General features: G+C 38.8%; 1 protein-coding gene across 2 annotated transcripts in view; it reads left to right on the top strand.

Annotated features, from left to right (window-relative positions):
* The window catches only part of grin2ca (glutamate receptor, ionotropic, N-methyl D-aspartate 2Ca), a 141,145-nt gene that overhangs the window by 37,493 nt on the left and 87,360 nt on the right, over window positions 1-16,292 (top strand). For both annotated transcript variants that reach the window (XM_057861547.1, XM_057861548.1), the window contains exon 2: window positions 10,054-10,483. In XM_057861547.1, the coding sequence (XP_057717530.1) occupies window positions 10,070-10,483 (414 nt within the window). In that variant the 5' untranslated portion in view covers window positions 10,054-10,069. The remainder of the gene's footprint in view (window positions 1-10,053; window positions 10,484-16,292) is intronic.

The following is a 16,292-nucleotide window of genomic DNA, read 5'->3' as shown; positions in this document are numbered from 1 at the left end:
GACTGGGAGAATGTGTTATGGTCAGATGAAACAAAAATAGAACTTTTTGGTAGAAACACAGGTTCTCGTGTTTGGAGGAGAAAGAATACTGAATTGCATTCAAAGAAAACCATACCCACTGTGAAGCATGGGCGTGGACACATCATGCTTTGGGGCTGTTTTTCTGCAAAGGGACCAGGACGACTGATCTGTGTAAAGGAAAGAATGAATGGTGCCATGTATCGAGAGAGTCAATAAAATATGATATTTTACTTGTGGTCACCCTTGGCCACTTCTTTATGTTGTCTTCCCATTTCGAGATGGCAGAAGGATGCAGTATTTCCAATCTGTGGTTTTTCAGGGTTTTTAGTGAGTGATGCCACTCCAGCGCCATTGAAGTCAATGGTAAGAAAATTGGAAATGAAAATGGTAGGCAAACATAAGGAAGTAAAGCAGAAGTACCTCGGAAACTTGTCTATTGAAAATGAAACCAAAACAGCCAACTCATCCGCCTCTCCTACTCTCCCTCCAGTCAGACACATGGTGCATTTAGGGACAGCTCAGAAAACACAGAGCTCAACAAATCAACATTCCAACCTGAAGCATACATGCAACCTTATATGTCCTAAATTTTCAAGTTGCTTGACTTCGAATGTTTGCGACATAAGGTCTGTGTGAACAAAAAACTGCAAGGTGTTTTGGCGGGATGGTCTGAACGCAGCATATCTTTACCGATGTGCGTGATTGTCTCTCTTTTTTTTCCAGTTCTGTTTATGATGTTAAGCTTCGTTTCCATTGTAATTGGTCTTCAGTTCAGCCAAAAAAAATAGCAATCTTTTTTCTTTGGGCTAATAATGTGAAAAAAGCATGTATAGTCACACTCCAAATATATATATGGATAAATTTTCAATAATCAGGTAAGGCTCTTAATCTCCTGCCTTTCCTGTCTTTCATCTAGTTGTTTTAATTGAAAAAAAAAAAATCACACAGGGTTCATGGATACGTAACTCAAGATAAGTTTAGGACAAGTGACTATTTTTGGAAATTTCAAAAAAATAGATTATTATATTGTAGTGTCTACAAGGACGTCAACTTGATGATGATAATGCACACTCAACAGGACAACAGTACATTATTTTCAATTAATTGTACCCCGGATGCTACGAACTGAATGTCAAAAAAAAAAAAAAAAGTTTTAGATGATGGTTGCCACGCTAATCGCTAATGCTAACATAAACGTGAATGCTATACTAACGCGCCGAGCCACCTAGTAAATCCTTGCGTTTGCAACGATGTCATCACCCCTGACCCTCATCACCCCTCCACGCAGGCAAGTGGATGTGTGAGAAAATCAGACAACTTGCGCTTTATTCAACCAAATTGTATTCACGTGCCCCTTCACTCAGTAACGGTAACTGCCTTGCAAAGATGGGAAAAATAATGAATTAGATTACTCACTACAGAAAAAAGGTTCATGGATTCGTGACTCAAGACAAGTTTAGGGCAAGTGACTATTTTTGGAAATTAAAAAAAAAAAAAAGGTTATTCTATTGTAGCGTCTACAAGGACAACGCCAACTTGATGATGATAATGCACACTCAACAGGAAAACAGTACATTATTTTCAATTAATTGTACCCTGGATGCCATGAACTGAATGTAAAAAAAAAAAAAACAGGTTTAAGATGACGGTCGCCACGCTAATTGCTAATGCTAACATAAACGTGAATGCTATGCTAACGCTCCGAGCCACCTAGTAAATCCTTGCGTTTGCAACAGTGTCATCACCCCCGACCCGCCTCCCCCCTCCACACAGGCAAGTGAATGTGTGACAAAATCAGACAACTTGCGCTTTATTCAACCAAATTGTAGTCGCGTGTCCCTTCACATCCTCAGTAACGGTAACTGCGTTGCAAAGATGGGAAAAATAATGAATTAGATTACTCACTACAGAAAAAAGGTTCATGGATACGTGACTCAAGATAAGTTTAGGGCAAGTGACTATTTTTGGAAATTATAAAAAAAAAAAAAAAATAGGTTATTCTATTGTCGCATCTACAAGGACAACGCCAACTTGATGATGATAATGCACACTCAACAGGAAAACAGTACATTATTTTCAATTAATTGTACCCTGGATGCCACGAACTGAATGTAAAAAAAAAAACAAGTTTAAGATGACGGTTGCCACGCTAATTGCTAATGCTAACATAAACGCGAATGCTATGCTAACGCGCCGAACCACCTAGTACAGGGTTCACTAAATCCGGACCTCGGTGCCACTTTTCCTGTGGTGTTTTCCATGTCTCCCTCCTCCAACACACCTAAATCAAAATGATCAGGATCATTATCAGGCTTCTGGAGAGGTTGCTTATGACATAATCATTTGATTCAGGTGTGTTAGGGGAGAGAGACGTGGAAAACACGACAGGAAAAGTGGCACCGAGGTCCGGATTTAGTGAACCCTGACCTAGTAAATCCTTGCGTTTGCAACGGTGATATCACCCCCATCCCTCCTCCCCCCTCCACGCAGGCAGGTGGATGTGGGACAAAATCAGACAAGTTAGACAACTTGCGCTTTATTCAGTATTTTATTTACGGTTTTTAACTGTTAACTCAATACTAAAATAGTAGTTTGCTTTAGCCTGAGAGGATTTTTGAACAATTTTGGAACTAATGTACAAAACATTAAAAGTGGGGTGAGGGAGGGGGGTGCATCAATAATCAAGTTATAATCGAATCGGAGCCTCTGAATCGTAATCGAATCGTTAGGTGCCCAAAGATTCCCACCTCTAATTATTACTACTATTATTATATTATTATTAGGGCTGTCAAAATTATTGCGTTAACGGGCGGTAATTAATTTTTTTAATTAATCACGTTAAAATATTTGACGCAATTAACGCACATGCCCCGCTCAAACAGATTAAAATGACAGCAGTGTCATGTCTACTTGTTACTTGAGTTTTTTTGTGTTTTGTCGCCCTCTGCCGGCGCTTGGGTGCGACTGATTTTATGGGTTTCAGCACAATGAGCACTGTGTAATTTTTGACATACTACTACTACTGGCTACTAGTTTATTTTTTGATTGAAAATTTTACAAATTTTAATAAAACGAAAACATTAAGAGGGGTTTAATATAAAATTTCTATAACTTGTACTAACATTTATCTTTTAAGAACTACGGTACAAGTCTTTCTATCCATGGATCGCTTTAACAAAATGTTAATGTTAATGCCATCTTGCTGATTTATTGTTATAATAAAGAAATACAGTACTTATGTACAGTATGTTGAATGTATATATCCGTCATGTGTCTTATCTTTCCATTCCAACAGAAATTTACAGAAAAATATGGCATATTTTATAGATGGTTTGAATTGCGATTAATTACGATTAATTAATTTTTAAGCTGTGTTTAACGCGATTAAAAATTTTCATCGTTTGACATCCCTAATTATTATTCCTATTTTTATTCATAATTTATTTGTTTTGATCTGTGTAATTTCTATATGAAATAGTACCAGTAGTATTTATTAAGGATTTAGTGTAGGTTTTTGGGCTGTGGAACGAATTAATGGAATTGTATAATGTATTCTTATGGGAAAATACTGCAAGACATACGACCATTTTGACTTACAAACAAGGTCCTGGAACAAAATAACTTCGTATGTAGAGTAGGGTTGGGCATCGTTTAAAATTAAACGATTCTGATTCCACGTTTCAATTCCGGTTCCAAACGATTCTCGGTTCCGATTCTTTTAAGAGGCAGGGTCAAAAAAGAAAAAACGTAGGGGCAAAAAAATAGCATGGTTTATAGTCAAGTCTTCATTTCTGGATGATTTTTTAAATTATATACGTAAACTTCTCACAGGGCTAATTTTAACTTGTATATAAATATCAGTCTTTGAATTCGAGCATTTTTTTCCCGCTCGGCGGTCAGGGCATCTAAACATGGAATCGAAATTTTAAAATTCGAACGATTCCGGGAGCATTGGAGTGTTAGAACCGGTTCCCATCGATGCTCGATGCCCAACCCTAATGTAGAGGTACCACTGTATCATCATTAAATCGGGAATTATTTTTGAGAACACAGGACATTGACCAAAATTTACTAGTGGGACACATGCTGTGTCAAGAATTCCTATCTTTACCTTTGCAGTCATGTCCATGCTCAAATCCGCATAGAGTGTGATAGTGTCCACACCACGGACGTTTTGCACGTGATTCTCTAGGTAGCCTCATATCTCATCCGCTAACCTGATTAGTCGTCACCGTGAGGGAGCGAGCACAAAGACATTAGCCCTTGTTTCAGCTGCGACAGAGCTGGAACAGTTTGGTGTTAATGCCTTTGGTAGGAGCTGAGAAAAAAGCCCACCTACGTGGTCAAAATACTCAAATAGACATAACCTTGCCTGGTGTGAAATGGCTTGGGAAGACACTAGAACATAATCATGAAAAGTAGATACTTAGTTATTGTCATAGATTCACGAGTTGGTCAGAGTTTTAAGACCAATGATATGATCTGTTTTTGCTTGGTGTGATAATGATAAATACTAAAGATGTCCCGATCGATTGTGATGCCGATCGATCGGTTCCGATCACGTCATTTTCAAAGTATCGGAATCGGCAAAAAAATATCGGCCATGCCTTTTTTTAATATATGTTTTTTTTTAATTAAATCATTTTCTAATTGTATTTAAAGTTACAGACATAATATGTTACACTTATCCAGAGTCTTTAGTTTAGGCTTAAGGTAGGGTTATCAAATTTATCCAAATAACGGGGGTAATTAATTTTTTAAAAAATGTATCACGATAAAATATTTAACGCAATTAATGCATGCGCTGCACGACCCACATACGCAATGTCGCGCTCAATCTGTAATGGCGCTGTTTTACCTATATAGAGAGATAAAAGGCAGCGTAAAATGAGTAGAGTGAATTTTGGCAGCCTTTTGAGCCTTTTTTTAATTGGCTAAAGCCTTACAATCCCCCTCCCTACGATTAGAAATATCATGGGAAGCAATGTGGGGAAGCAAGGTAGCAATTGATCTTTTTCTTAACACCTTATGTTATTTCCCAACGCAGAGAAGATATATAAATTGGTAGCACTACGCACAGTCATGGTTGCTAAAGGTGTGTTACATCCACCCATCATGCATTTGGGCATGGCCTTCAGTATCATTTACTGAAAGCTCAACAAATACACTAGATGGCAATATTTAGTCACAATATACAAAGTCACAAGTCTTTCTATCCGTGGATCCCTCTCATAAAAAGAATGTTAATAATGTAAATGCCATCTTGAGGATTTATTGTCATAATAAACAAATACAGTACTTATGTACTGTATGTTGAATGTATATATTCGTCCGAGTTTTATTCATTTTTTTCTTAATGCATTGCCAAAATGTATATGATCGGGAAAAATTATCGGGAATGATTGGAATTTAATCGGGAGCAAAAAAAAGCAATCGGATCGGGAAATATCGGGATCGGCAGATACTCAAACTAAAACGATCGGATCGGGAGCAAAAAAACATGATCGGAACAACCCTAATAAATACTCCTACTAAATTTAAGATTTCAATGTAAAACTGCAGATTTTTTAATTGGTCTACTCATGATGGGCATGCCTATCAATTTGTTGCAAAGTCACCTGTCTTTGAGCGATTTTCATAGGTGATGCGTATAAAAATTATTAGATGAATGGAGCACTGTTTTGAAACATGATATCTTGATACTTTCAGCTTCATTTGCAAAGCAGAGTTTTGATGTGACGGACACGTGAGGAAACAAGAAATCTCCATGCAATGACATTATCCATGTTTCAGCTGCGACAGCACCAGAATAGTTTGGGGGTTAATGCCTTTGACGGGCGAGCGTAGTACGTGGTCCAAATGCTTAAAAGGCTCCCGACCTTGCACGCGCTCAATCAAGACGGCCAAACAGCTGAGGCAGATGCGTGAAGGTCGAACACGACTGAGGATGCGGAATTAAACCAAACAGGCAATGAGTCATCAATAACCCGGTGACAAGAGCTCATCGTCGCCACGCACGCACTGACAAATAATTACACTTGACTTTGACGGACATTTTTCTGCGGGTGTGATGGTGAGGAATGTAGTTCTTCTAGCGCAAGGGAAACGCTTCATGGTGCGACGCGGTGCTCCACCACACGTCCTCCATGCGGCCTAGTGCGCTCGCCAAATCTCCTGATAAGTTTATACTCTACAATCAAGCCATAGGGAATGTGACGCCTGCCGGGGATTAACGAAGGATTACAATATATTCGCCCCTCTGGGACTCCATCACGTGCTGGATCAGATCTTTCTGACAGGAGAACTGGCGCGCAACGCTCCCCGTGTGCGCCCGATGCCATTTTGACACACCCGACAAAGCAATGATGTCGGAATTAAACTTTTTCATGGTCGTCTCTGGTACCTTCCAGAGGTCGGAGAGCAAAGCAATCAGAGTTTTGGAAGCAGTGAATTGAGTTAGCGCTAGAAAATCCAGTCCATTAGCGAGGTCGCACAAAGAGCTCGGATTAGCTGTGAGGCCAACTTGGCCGTTTCGGGGTAGTAATTAAAAATTAAAGCCACCAGCGTGGAAAGAAACAAACGCTTGATGGCAGTGATTCAGTGCTTCTCAAGTTTTTCAGTACTTTTTTTCCTGGAATAAAAGTAATACTTTTTTAAAGAATGATAATCCTATTTTGAAGGATGATAAAGCTATGTTTCTAGGATAAAAAGTAAGATTTCAATTATGGAAAAATCTCATCTTAAAGTTAGGCTTTCCTCTTTTGTTACCCATGAATCTCCCTAATGTATTAATTTGATCTTCATAAGATTTGTACTGGGGGGGGGGAAATATTTGCACAAAAAAAGCAAATGCAAGCAAAAAATATTATTTCTTTTCCTATACATGTGCCTCTCATCGAGACTTTTCATTTTTACATTAATTTACTCGTAAAAAAATGTACAGTCATAGACTTCATAATGATATTGACGGGACACAGGGCACGGGGCAAATTAATAGGGGGCCTGCATTGTTGGCGTGGCCCTCAAAGCTGACTGAGTGGAATCAGAGACAAATAGCTTTTTTCATTGAAAGTTCTTGTGATTAAATGCTTAAATCCCTGAATTGTTTATAGATATGGACTAAAACCGTGTCGATTCTTGGTTAAAAGCAAAAAAAAAAAGTGCAGATACCATTTATTTTACATTAATATGAGGAAAAGCGGCATGGAAAATGAATGAATGAATGACGAAGTGCGATGCTAGTCTGTCAGTCAATGTGGCAGCCGCCATATGTAAACAGAGATTTTCCGGTGAAAATTCTTGTGAATAAATGCTTAAATCACTGAATTCTTTATAGATATGGACGTAAAACAGTCTTGATTCTTGGTTAAAAGCAAAAAAAAAACCAAAAACGTGCAGTTAGCATTTATTTTACGTTAATATGTCGGAGTACGATGCTAGCCTTTCAATCAATGTGGCAGCCGCCATATGTAAACAGAGCTTTTCCGGTGAATATTCTTGTGAATAAATGCTTAAATCCCTGAATTTTTATAGATATGGAAGTAAATCAGTCTCGATTCTAGGTTAAAAGCAAAAAAAAAACAAAAACGTGCAGTTAGCATTTATTTTACGTAAATATGTCGAAGTACGATGCTCGTCTGTCAGTCAATTTGGCGGCCGCCATCTGTAAACAGAGCTTTTCTGGTGAAAATTCTTGTGAATAAATGCTTAAATACCTGAATTCTTTATAGATATGGACTTAGTCTCGATTCTTGATTAAAAGCACACAAAAAAAGTGCAGTTAGCATTTATTTTACGTAAATATGTCGAAGTACGATGCTAGTCTGTTAGTCAATGTGGCAGCCACCATATGTAAACAGAGCTTTTCCGGTAAAAAATTCTTGTGAATAAATGCTTAAATCCTTGAATTCTTTATAGATATGGACGTAGAAAAGTCTCGATTCTTGGTGAAAAGCAGAAAAAAAAACGTGCAGTTAGCATTTATTTTACGTAAAAATGTCGAAGATTGATACTAGTCTGACAAAGTGGTGGCAGCCTTACAACAAAGAGCTTTTTACCTTGAAAATTCTTGTGAAAAAACGAAAAATATAATAATTACCTTGAATCCTCGAACACATCACTCCTGAGACTATCCTTCCTGTTTCTATACGGTACAGTTTTTGTACTTTTTCAACATAAATCCGGCGTTGGATTGCTGCATGTGTTGCTGCGACTTGACTGCGAATAACTGAAGCGGATTGTGGGATGACCCCCTACTTGAAGGCGTGGCGCACTGAAGGTTAAATCTGACCCGTCAGTATCATTATTAAGTCTATGGTACAGTATTTACATAAATTTGCACCAGTGTTGTTTTTAGCAGACCTTTTAATTTTCGTCTTAGTCATAGTCTTTTGGACGATAATACTTACTGGTCTTAGTCATATTTTAGTCATCATAAAATGTGTTTGTCTCCGTCTAGTTTTGTGAACGAAAACTTAAGACTAATTTCGTCTAATTTAGTCAACGTTTACCAAAAAGTTTTTCGTCTGTAAAATTTAAACAATTGTACTCGAAAAATAAATAAATAAAGCTTTCCAACTATTTCGAATGAACATTGACAGACTACCACATATTGTAGCGTCTATTTACAAGGGCAGCGCTTACTTGGTGATAATACACATGCAGCATGAAAACGGTACATTATTTTCAATTAATTATACTCACATGGACGCCACGGACTAAGTAAAAAAAGTTGCCCGAAGAGTTTATGTTCGCCGTTAGCATTAGCCTAAGGCTAACCCGAACACGAATGCTACACTAACACTACGAGTTACATTTAGTGTGTGATGAGCACTTAGCACAAACCTTTAAAGGCTAGAGCAACATTGCATATTCTCTATGGCCAAGAAAACAAATCTTACCGTGTGGGCAAGCATGCATAGAGACTGGCGATGACACACTGCTGAGTCGGGAAGGAGGGGGTGCAGCACGTCACGTGTGACACAACCGGACACTGCTACGATGCAGGTTAACTACACATAAATGTCATACTTGTGAACATATGACGGAAACTATCGCGCATTTTCGTCTCGTCTCGTCAGATGAAAACTAGCATTAGTCTTGTTATGTTTTAGTCTCCCAAAACACGTTTTAGCTCGTTATGGTCTCGTCATCGTCATAGGAAAAAAGTGTTCGTTGACTAAACATTTTCGGTATTGTCATCAGTGACGAAAACAACACTGATTTGCACACCAAGAAAAGTGTGTTTTCAAACAAATTACCAAATTAAAAATTTGTAATAAAAAAATTGAGAACTTTAATTCCTATGTTCATTGGAAAAAATTGAGATTATTAATCCAGACCAAAATTTCTTTAAAAATAAAAGAATACAAGAATTTTTAGCAGTACACAAGGGATTTAAATTTGGTTTAGTTTATTCGGACTAAATGGAAAAATGTCACCTTGATCCCAAAAACTTTGAGAACCGCTAATAATGATGTCATTTCATGACAAGCGCCAAGTAGACCGTTGGCAGATTAAGTCTGAAAAATTAAGCAACAGCCTCCAGCGTAATGTCACGAGAGAGAGTCGGGGGGTGGCATGGGGGTGGTTGACAAATCCTCTTGTTCTCCATTTGTTGCATTAAACACTGGCCGCCATCTGTTGTGTTGGAGCGCGTAACGCAACAGCAGCGAGGCGGCAGATGCCGCCCTAAGAGCCCCGGTCATCGGCCTCGGGCCGCACGCCGACCGAGGCTCTAAAAATACGCTCTGAGCTCCCGTTAATGGCCTCTCGGCTATGGCGCAACGAGCAGTGACGGGACGCTAAAATAAGACAACGGGCAAGTGCTGTGGATTACTGCGTATTTACACAACACAACAGAAAAAGCACTGCTTTACTGTTCAGCTGACTTCAGAGTTCACAGGTCAATATCCAGTGGGGGGGGGGGGGGGGGGGCGGACCATCATCTTGTTGATTTAAAACAATAATGGAGTGAAAGAAACTTCTGACTGGTTGCTAATGTCGATCTCCACCGCTATGGTCTTTCCACAGGCAGTAGCTGAGTGAGATGGGCGTTGGTTTGAGCGCCTCCTCATGGTGGCTGCTGCTGCTGCTACTCTACAGCGCCGCCTCCGGCTGCTCGGCCCGGCCTTTCGGGATCCCGGCGCCCGCCGTCAACGTGGCGGTGGTCTTCAGCGGCTCAGCCTACCAAGCCGAAATCAAGGGGAGGTTGAGTCGTGAGAACTTCATGGACCTGCCTCTAGAAGTCAACCCCATCACTGTGCTGGTGAACAACACCAACCCTAGAGCGCTGCTCACTCGCATCTGCGACACACTCTCCACCAACCGCGTCCACGGCGTGGTGTTCGAGGACAACGTGGGTTCCGAGGCCGTGGCACAGATCTTGGATTTCATTTCCACTCAGACCGGCGTGCCCATCGTGGGGATCAGTGGAGGATCAGCCGTTGTTTTGCCGTACAAGGTCAGTACTACCCAGCTACTACCCATTGCAAAAATTTCTCGTCTCGTGAGAAGAATTTGATTATCTCATTGTCTGCTTATTTGTTTCTGAGTTTGTGCTCCTAAGCGTACCCTCAGGAGCAAGGGATGAGTCAAAATGAGCGAAGACATCATTGAGACAAAGGAGATTAATTTGAGAAAACCTGGTTTGCGCAATCTTTGAGAAAGAGAAATTCTCATTAATGAAAATGGAGTTATACTTATATAGCACCTTTCCGGCACTCAAAGCACTTTGACACTATATCCTCATCTTCCTACTGTTGACACAACAACATGGGGTTCAGTGTCTTGTTCAAGGATGCTTAGATGAGTTCATCAGGACAGAGAATCAAACTCCCAACCAGTGGGTTGGGGGACGACTACTCTACCACTGAGCCACGCACGACTTAGATGCACTGTACTCGATGTGACACAGTTCATCAATAGAAAGCCACTTCAGAACGAGCGTGTAGCAGCTATAAAGCAATGAATGAATTCATTTCATTTTCCTACATTTATTTTTGTGTATATTTCTTTGCTACTTCAAAATAGCAGACATGTTGGCTGTGAGCCAGTAGTTTTAGCAAGACACCGTCAGCTAGCGTGTTGCTTCTTGCCGTGTTTTGATTACGTCATCACAAGAAGACTAAGGTTCTTCACACTATTTGGTGGTAAACTTTCAGTCTTCAAAACCGAAAACCGATAATGCATTTGTAGCTATTTTCGGCCGATAGTTTTCGGCCACATCTCTAATTTTTACATTGAACCAGATGAACCAAATCAACCAGATATGCTGTTGAATTAGTTGTCCGATTATTTTATTTTCTCAGATTTTAACAAAAGATACATTAAAGATGTGATTGGACATGTCAGCACAGCCACTGCTCTTTCTTACAATGAAAGAATCTTGATAACCCAAAATGACTGGAAGGAGATCAAATTGAGAAATATTTCTAACTGGCACAATATTGGGTTGCTTGGCGAGATCAGGAAAAGAGGCCGCTTTGCGAAAGAATACTTTGCTCATCTATATCTTTCACTGAGACCTGACTGAGATAGTGAGTCCAAGTAAGGGGATTAAATAGAGACGCATCTGAGATCAACACAAGATCTTATACAGTAGTTGTTTCATGGTGAGATCTTAAAAGGAGACAACTCTGAGACTTTATTAAGAAATAGTGCAAGTACAACTATTTCTCAAGACCTTGTCATTCAATGCTCACTGTGAGACTTCTCACGAGACAAATTTGAGAAAACTGACAAAAACATTCTGGTCTCGACTGTTGCTGATTCACTTCTAAGAGATATAAATTAGACATGAACAAGATCTGCACGTTCAATTTTGCTTTGCTATGGGTTACCACAAAGTTGGGTCCAACACTCAAACCGAGTAAACCACGATGGCATAAAATGCAACAAAGTTAACAAGTACAAAGTATACACAGGAAGGGTCAAGCTAACACGAGCTCCAGAGGAAAATGCCTGAGGCTGATTTGGTCCAAAAACCTAATGCTGCTCTTGATCGCTGTCACCAAATTGCCAAGGGTAAAAAGACAGTCCATCTCAAAGGAAGTTTGGGGATGACTAACACTAGCAAAAGATGTTTGATTGTGTCTTGTTGGTTCCGGGGCACATTTTGAACCCAGTGTTTGCTAAGAAAGTAGAAACATAGAAAGTTCATCTCAGGAGATGACCAGGGGAAACTAACACTAGGAAAAAACTTCTGACTGCATCCAGTTCAGTCCACTCCCAGAATTGAAGCCAAATCCAAATGCTGTCCTCTGAGAACTTTAACTGAAAATGCCAATATGAAGTATGGTTTTAGGGATATCAAATTAACACTAGTCCATGTAGAAGCTCAATGATTATGTCACGTTAGGTCCAAGGCTCAAATTCAACCCAAATACTGATGCTGTCATTTAATGACCTTTCTGTCCAAAAGCCAAGCAGACCTCAACTTGACTGACGCATTATGACACACAACAGCGGATCGTTGATCTGTTTATTTTCTCTGAAAGAGCTTGCTGAGGTTCTTCTGACCTTTGTTTTGTCAGTAGAGACCTGACTTCTATTAATCTTTCGGTCAAGTTAGATTACTTCGACATGGTTCAATCGGTGACATTTGTTTATACGGCAAAGTTACGGGTCTCAAGTAGATATTTTTACCGCAAAAAAAAAAAAAAAAACTTTCGAATTCCTTCAACTCAGTCAAGGATAATTACAACTTTAAAATAACAGCTCATTATCTCAAGTCCAGCGCTTTGAGTGTTAATTAGCTCAGTCAAAATGGACATTAGACAGAAACAATCAGTCATCTTTGCATGACTTTGGGTCCAATCCGAGAACTTCCCGGGGTCAAAATGCTCCAAATAAATCACCATTTTGTCATTTTCTCAGATTTAACAACTGCTTCATGACAGTGATTCGAGAACTGGGGTCCCAAGTGTCTCAATGTATTATCATTTTAATTCAAAGTATAAGGAATAATATATTTTCTCGTATTTACCATTTGCCGTTTGTATTACTCTAACACACTTAATATAATCAATCATGTAGTAGTCTCTTCTCGTATTTAATGTTTGACTGTTTGTATTACTCTAACGTACCCAATATAACATAGATTAGTCATAGATCATAGTTTAAGGAAAACAAGCATATATATATATATATATATATATATATATATATATATATATATAGGGATGGGAATTGATAGGATTTTTACGATTCCGATTCCATTATCGATATTGCTTAACGATTCGATTCTTTATCGATTCTCTTATCGGTTCTAATTTGGGGAAAAAGAAGAACAAACGTTTTGATTGGCATCGAGTTTGTTTAATCAGAAGTCACAACCTTACAAACTCACAACGAGATCAAAAGAGGCCCAAAGCCTCAATGTTAACTGTGGCAATAAGTGGCAAATACACAAGAATGTGTAACATTTTACTGAAACATTTATCTAATAGAAATAAAAAATATTGGTATATTTTGGCAGACAGGTTTTTGTTCTGCCTTTGGCAATATGTGTTAAAGCAGGGGTCCCCAAACGTTTTCCTGTGAGGGCCACATAACTTTTCCCTTCTTTGATGAGGGGCCGGGGTCAGTTTGTAACTGAAAAAGTGTGACGATTGCAGAAGTGCATAAATGTAAAAAATTATTGTTTTTCAGAAAGCCACAATCAAATAACCCTTTCTGGACTCTTTATAATAATAATAATAATAATTAATAATAAAAACACTATTAATTAAATAGATAATAACCAAATAACCCTCTCTGAATTCTTCAAGGAAAAGGCCAGAAAATAAATAATACGATTGAGAAAAAAAAATTCAAAATGGCCGGACCAAATGTGGAGGCGGGCCGTATTTGGGCCGCGGGCCGCAGTTTGGGGACTGCTGGGTTAACGTGTATTATTTTACCATTACATTGAATTGCATGCCTTTTAGTTTTTGTGGCGCTTACACGCTCAAGTGGGGGCGCCCTTGCGCTTCCTCACTTGAAGAAGAACACGCTCACGTGAAGAAGAGCGCGCTTACACCCAAAGAAGAAATGCCGCATCCAAGTGAGTGGGCGAGACTTAGTGAGAGAGGGAAACACTTCTACAGCCAACGTTCTTTGTTAATGTTAATATCTACAGAGGCAACGCCTGTATGTATCATCTTTTGTGTTGTTGTTGTTGTGTTTCCACTCGCGATCGTACACTTAAATCCAGTTGTGTAGTGGTTTGAACGATGTGCTAATGCTAGCGAACGAATGCTAACCATACTGTTATTAGCAGCTCATCATCGCTGATTTACGTTGATGCAAACCTGTTTGTTATTGGGGACGAAATTGATTTGTTTCATTTCTATTCTTAGTTTCACTCTTCAAGTGATGGTTGAATAAAGTCAGCAAATCTCCACCTTGCAATGACTGCAAGTCGCTTTGTTGCAATTTTTCCTCGTGAAGTGAAGACACTCTTTCGAGCGTTTGAACCTACGTGCTGTCATTGTTATGTTTATGGCTGCAATGCTCGTGCTTACCCTTCGTAACCTTTCATTTTCACACTCTTTCCTGGTGAAGTGTAGTCAAACTTTGGAGCGAGTGGTTCTTGGCGCCATGCTAGTTTGATGCGTCTGGACAACAAGACACGTCACGACGCAATACGCGTCTTTTGGAATCGTTAAAGGGATCGTTAAGGCTTTTTCATTGTGATGTCGAGGCCTCGAAACACTCGGAACCGGTTCCGAATTGGAATCGGATTTCGATTCCCATCCCTATATATATATATATATATATATATATATATATTAGGGCTGTGAAACGATTACAATTTTTAATTGAGTTAATCACAGCTTAAAAATTAATTAATTGTAATTAGGGCTGTCAAAATTACCGCGTTAACGCGCGGTAATTAATTTTTTAAATTAATCACGTTAAAATATTTGACGCAATTAACGCACATGTCCCGCTCAGACAGTATTCTGCCTTTTGGTAAGTTTTACAGCAAGGCTTTTTGTGCTGCAGCACAACAGCGAACTCTTGTGGTCGCTTTGCAACATGTTTTTTTTTTCTTCTTGCCAGTTCATATGGCTGCACGACGTCTCGGGCTGAAGCCTGCGTTGTAATGTTGTGCTTATATGATCCTTGGACAAGATTTGTCCGTAAGTATGGTTGTTGTAAAGAATGTACATATTATGTTAGTAAGCGAAATGTTCTATTTTTTGTGTGAGACGCTTTTTGTTTATGTTTAGTGAACCTGTATAGCGTGCTAAGCTAACGTTGTTGCTAATGCAATGCTTGTGTACTTTTTTTTTTGTAGTTTTATGACAGTCTAAAGAGGACAACGGTTTGAGGCTATTTTATTAATAAATCAGATGAAAAAGGAAGAAGTCTGATTATTAAGGCGTCGTTCACTAGCTGTCTAGCTTTGGAAAAAGTAGACGCTTCGGAGTGAGGACAGCATAAACAGATTTAAATGACAGTAGAGTGAAATGCCCACTACAGTCCTTATGTACCGTATGTTGAATGTACAGTGGGGAGAACAAGTATTTGATACACAGCCAATGGATTTTCCCATTGGCAGTGTATCAAATACTTGTTCTCCCCACTGTATATATCCATCTTGTGTCTTATCTTTCCATTCCAACAATTTATTTTACAGAATATATATAAGTTACAGAAAAATATGGCATATTTTATAGATGGTTTGAATTGCGATTAATTGCGATTAATTATGATTAATTAATTTTTAAGCTGTAATTAACTCGATTAAAAATTTTAATCGTTTGACAGCCCTAATTGTAATTAATCGCAATTCAAACCATCTCTAAAATATGCCATATTTTTCTATAAATTATTGTTGGAATGGAAAGATAAGACAAGGATATATACATTCAACATACTGTAAATAAGTACTGTATTTGTTTATTATAACAAAAAATCCCCAAGATGGCATTAACATTATTAACATTCTTTCTGTGAAAGGGATCCACGGATAGAAAGACTTGTCATACTTAAAAGATAAATGTGAGTACAAGTTATAGTAATTTTATATTAAAACCCCTTTGTATGTTTTTGCTTTAATAAAATTTGTAAAATTTTTAATCAAAAAATAGCTTGCCATTGTGGATTGAAATACACAAGGTGTCAAGGGCGAGTTTTAAATTGATTAGAGATCTAGCAAAGTTTTTCTAGTGCGTTTTGCCCCTCGACTGACGCCGTAGTTTCCGGGTTCATTGTACCTTACGTTCATTTGAGTGTTGACCTCACAACATACGAGACCTCTGATAGTTTGTATATTGTGACTA

This window comes from Corythoichthys intestinalis, chromosome 16 (assembly GCF_030265065.1).
Source record: "Corythoichthys intestinalis isolate RoL2023-P3 chromosome 16, ASM3026506v1, whole genome shotgun sequence".
In the NCBI taxonomy this organism is placed as follows: Eukaryota; Metazoa; Chordata; class Actinopteri; order Syngnathiformes; family Syngnathidae; genus Corythoichthys; species Corythoichthys intestinalis.
The sequence above is the reverse complement of the archived record's forward strand: the minus strand, read 5'-3'. Positions and strand labels throughout refer to the sequence as shown.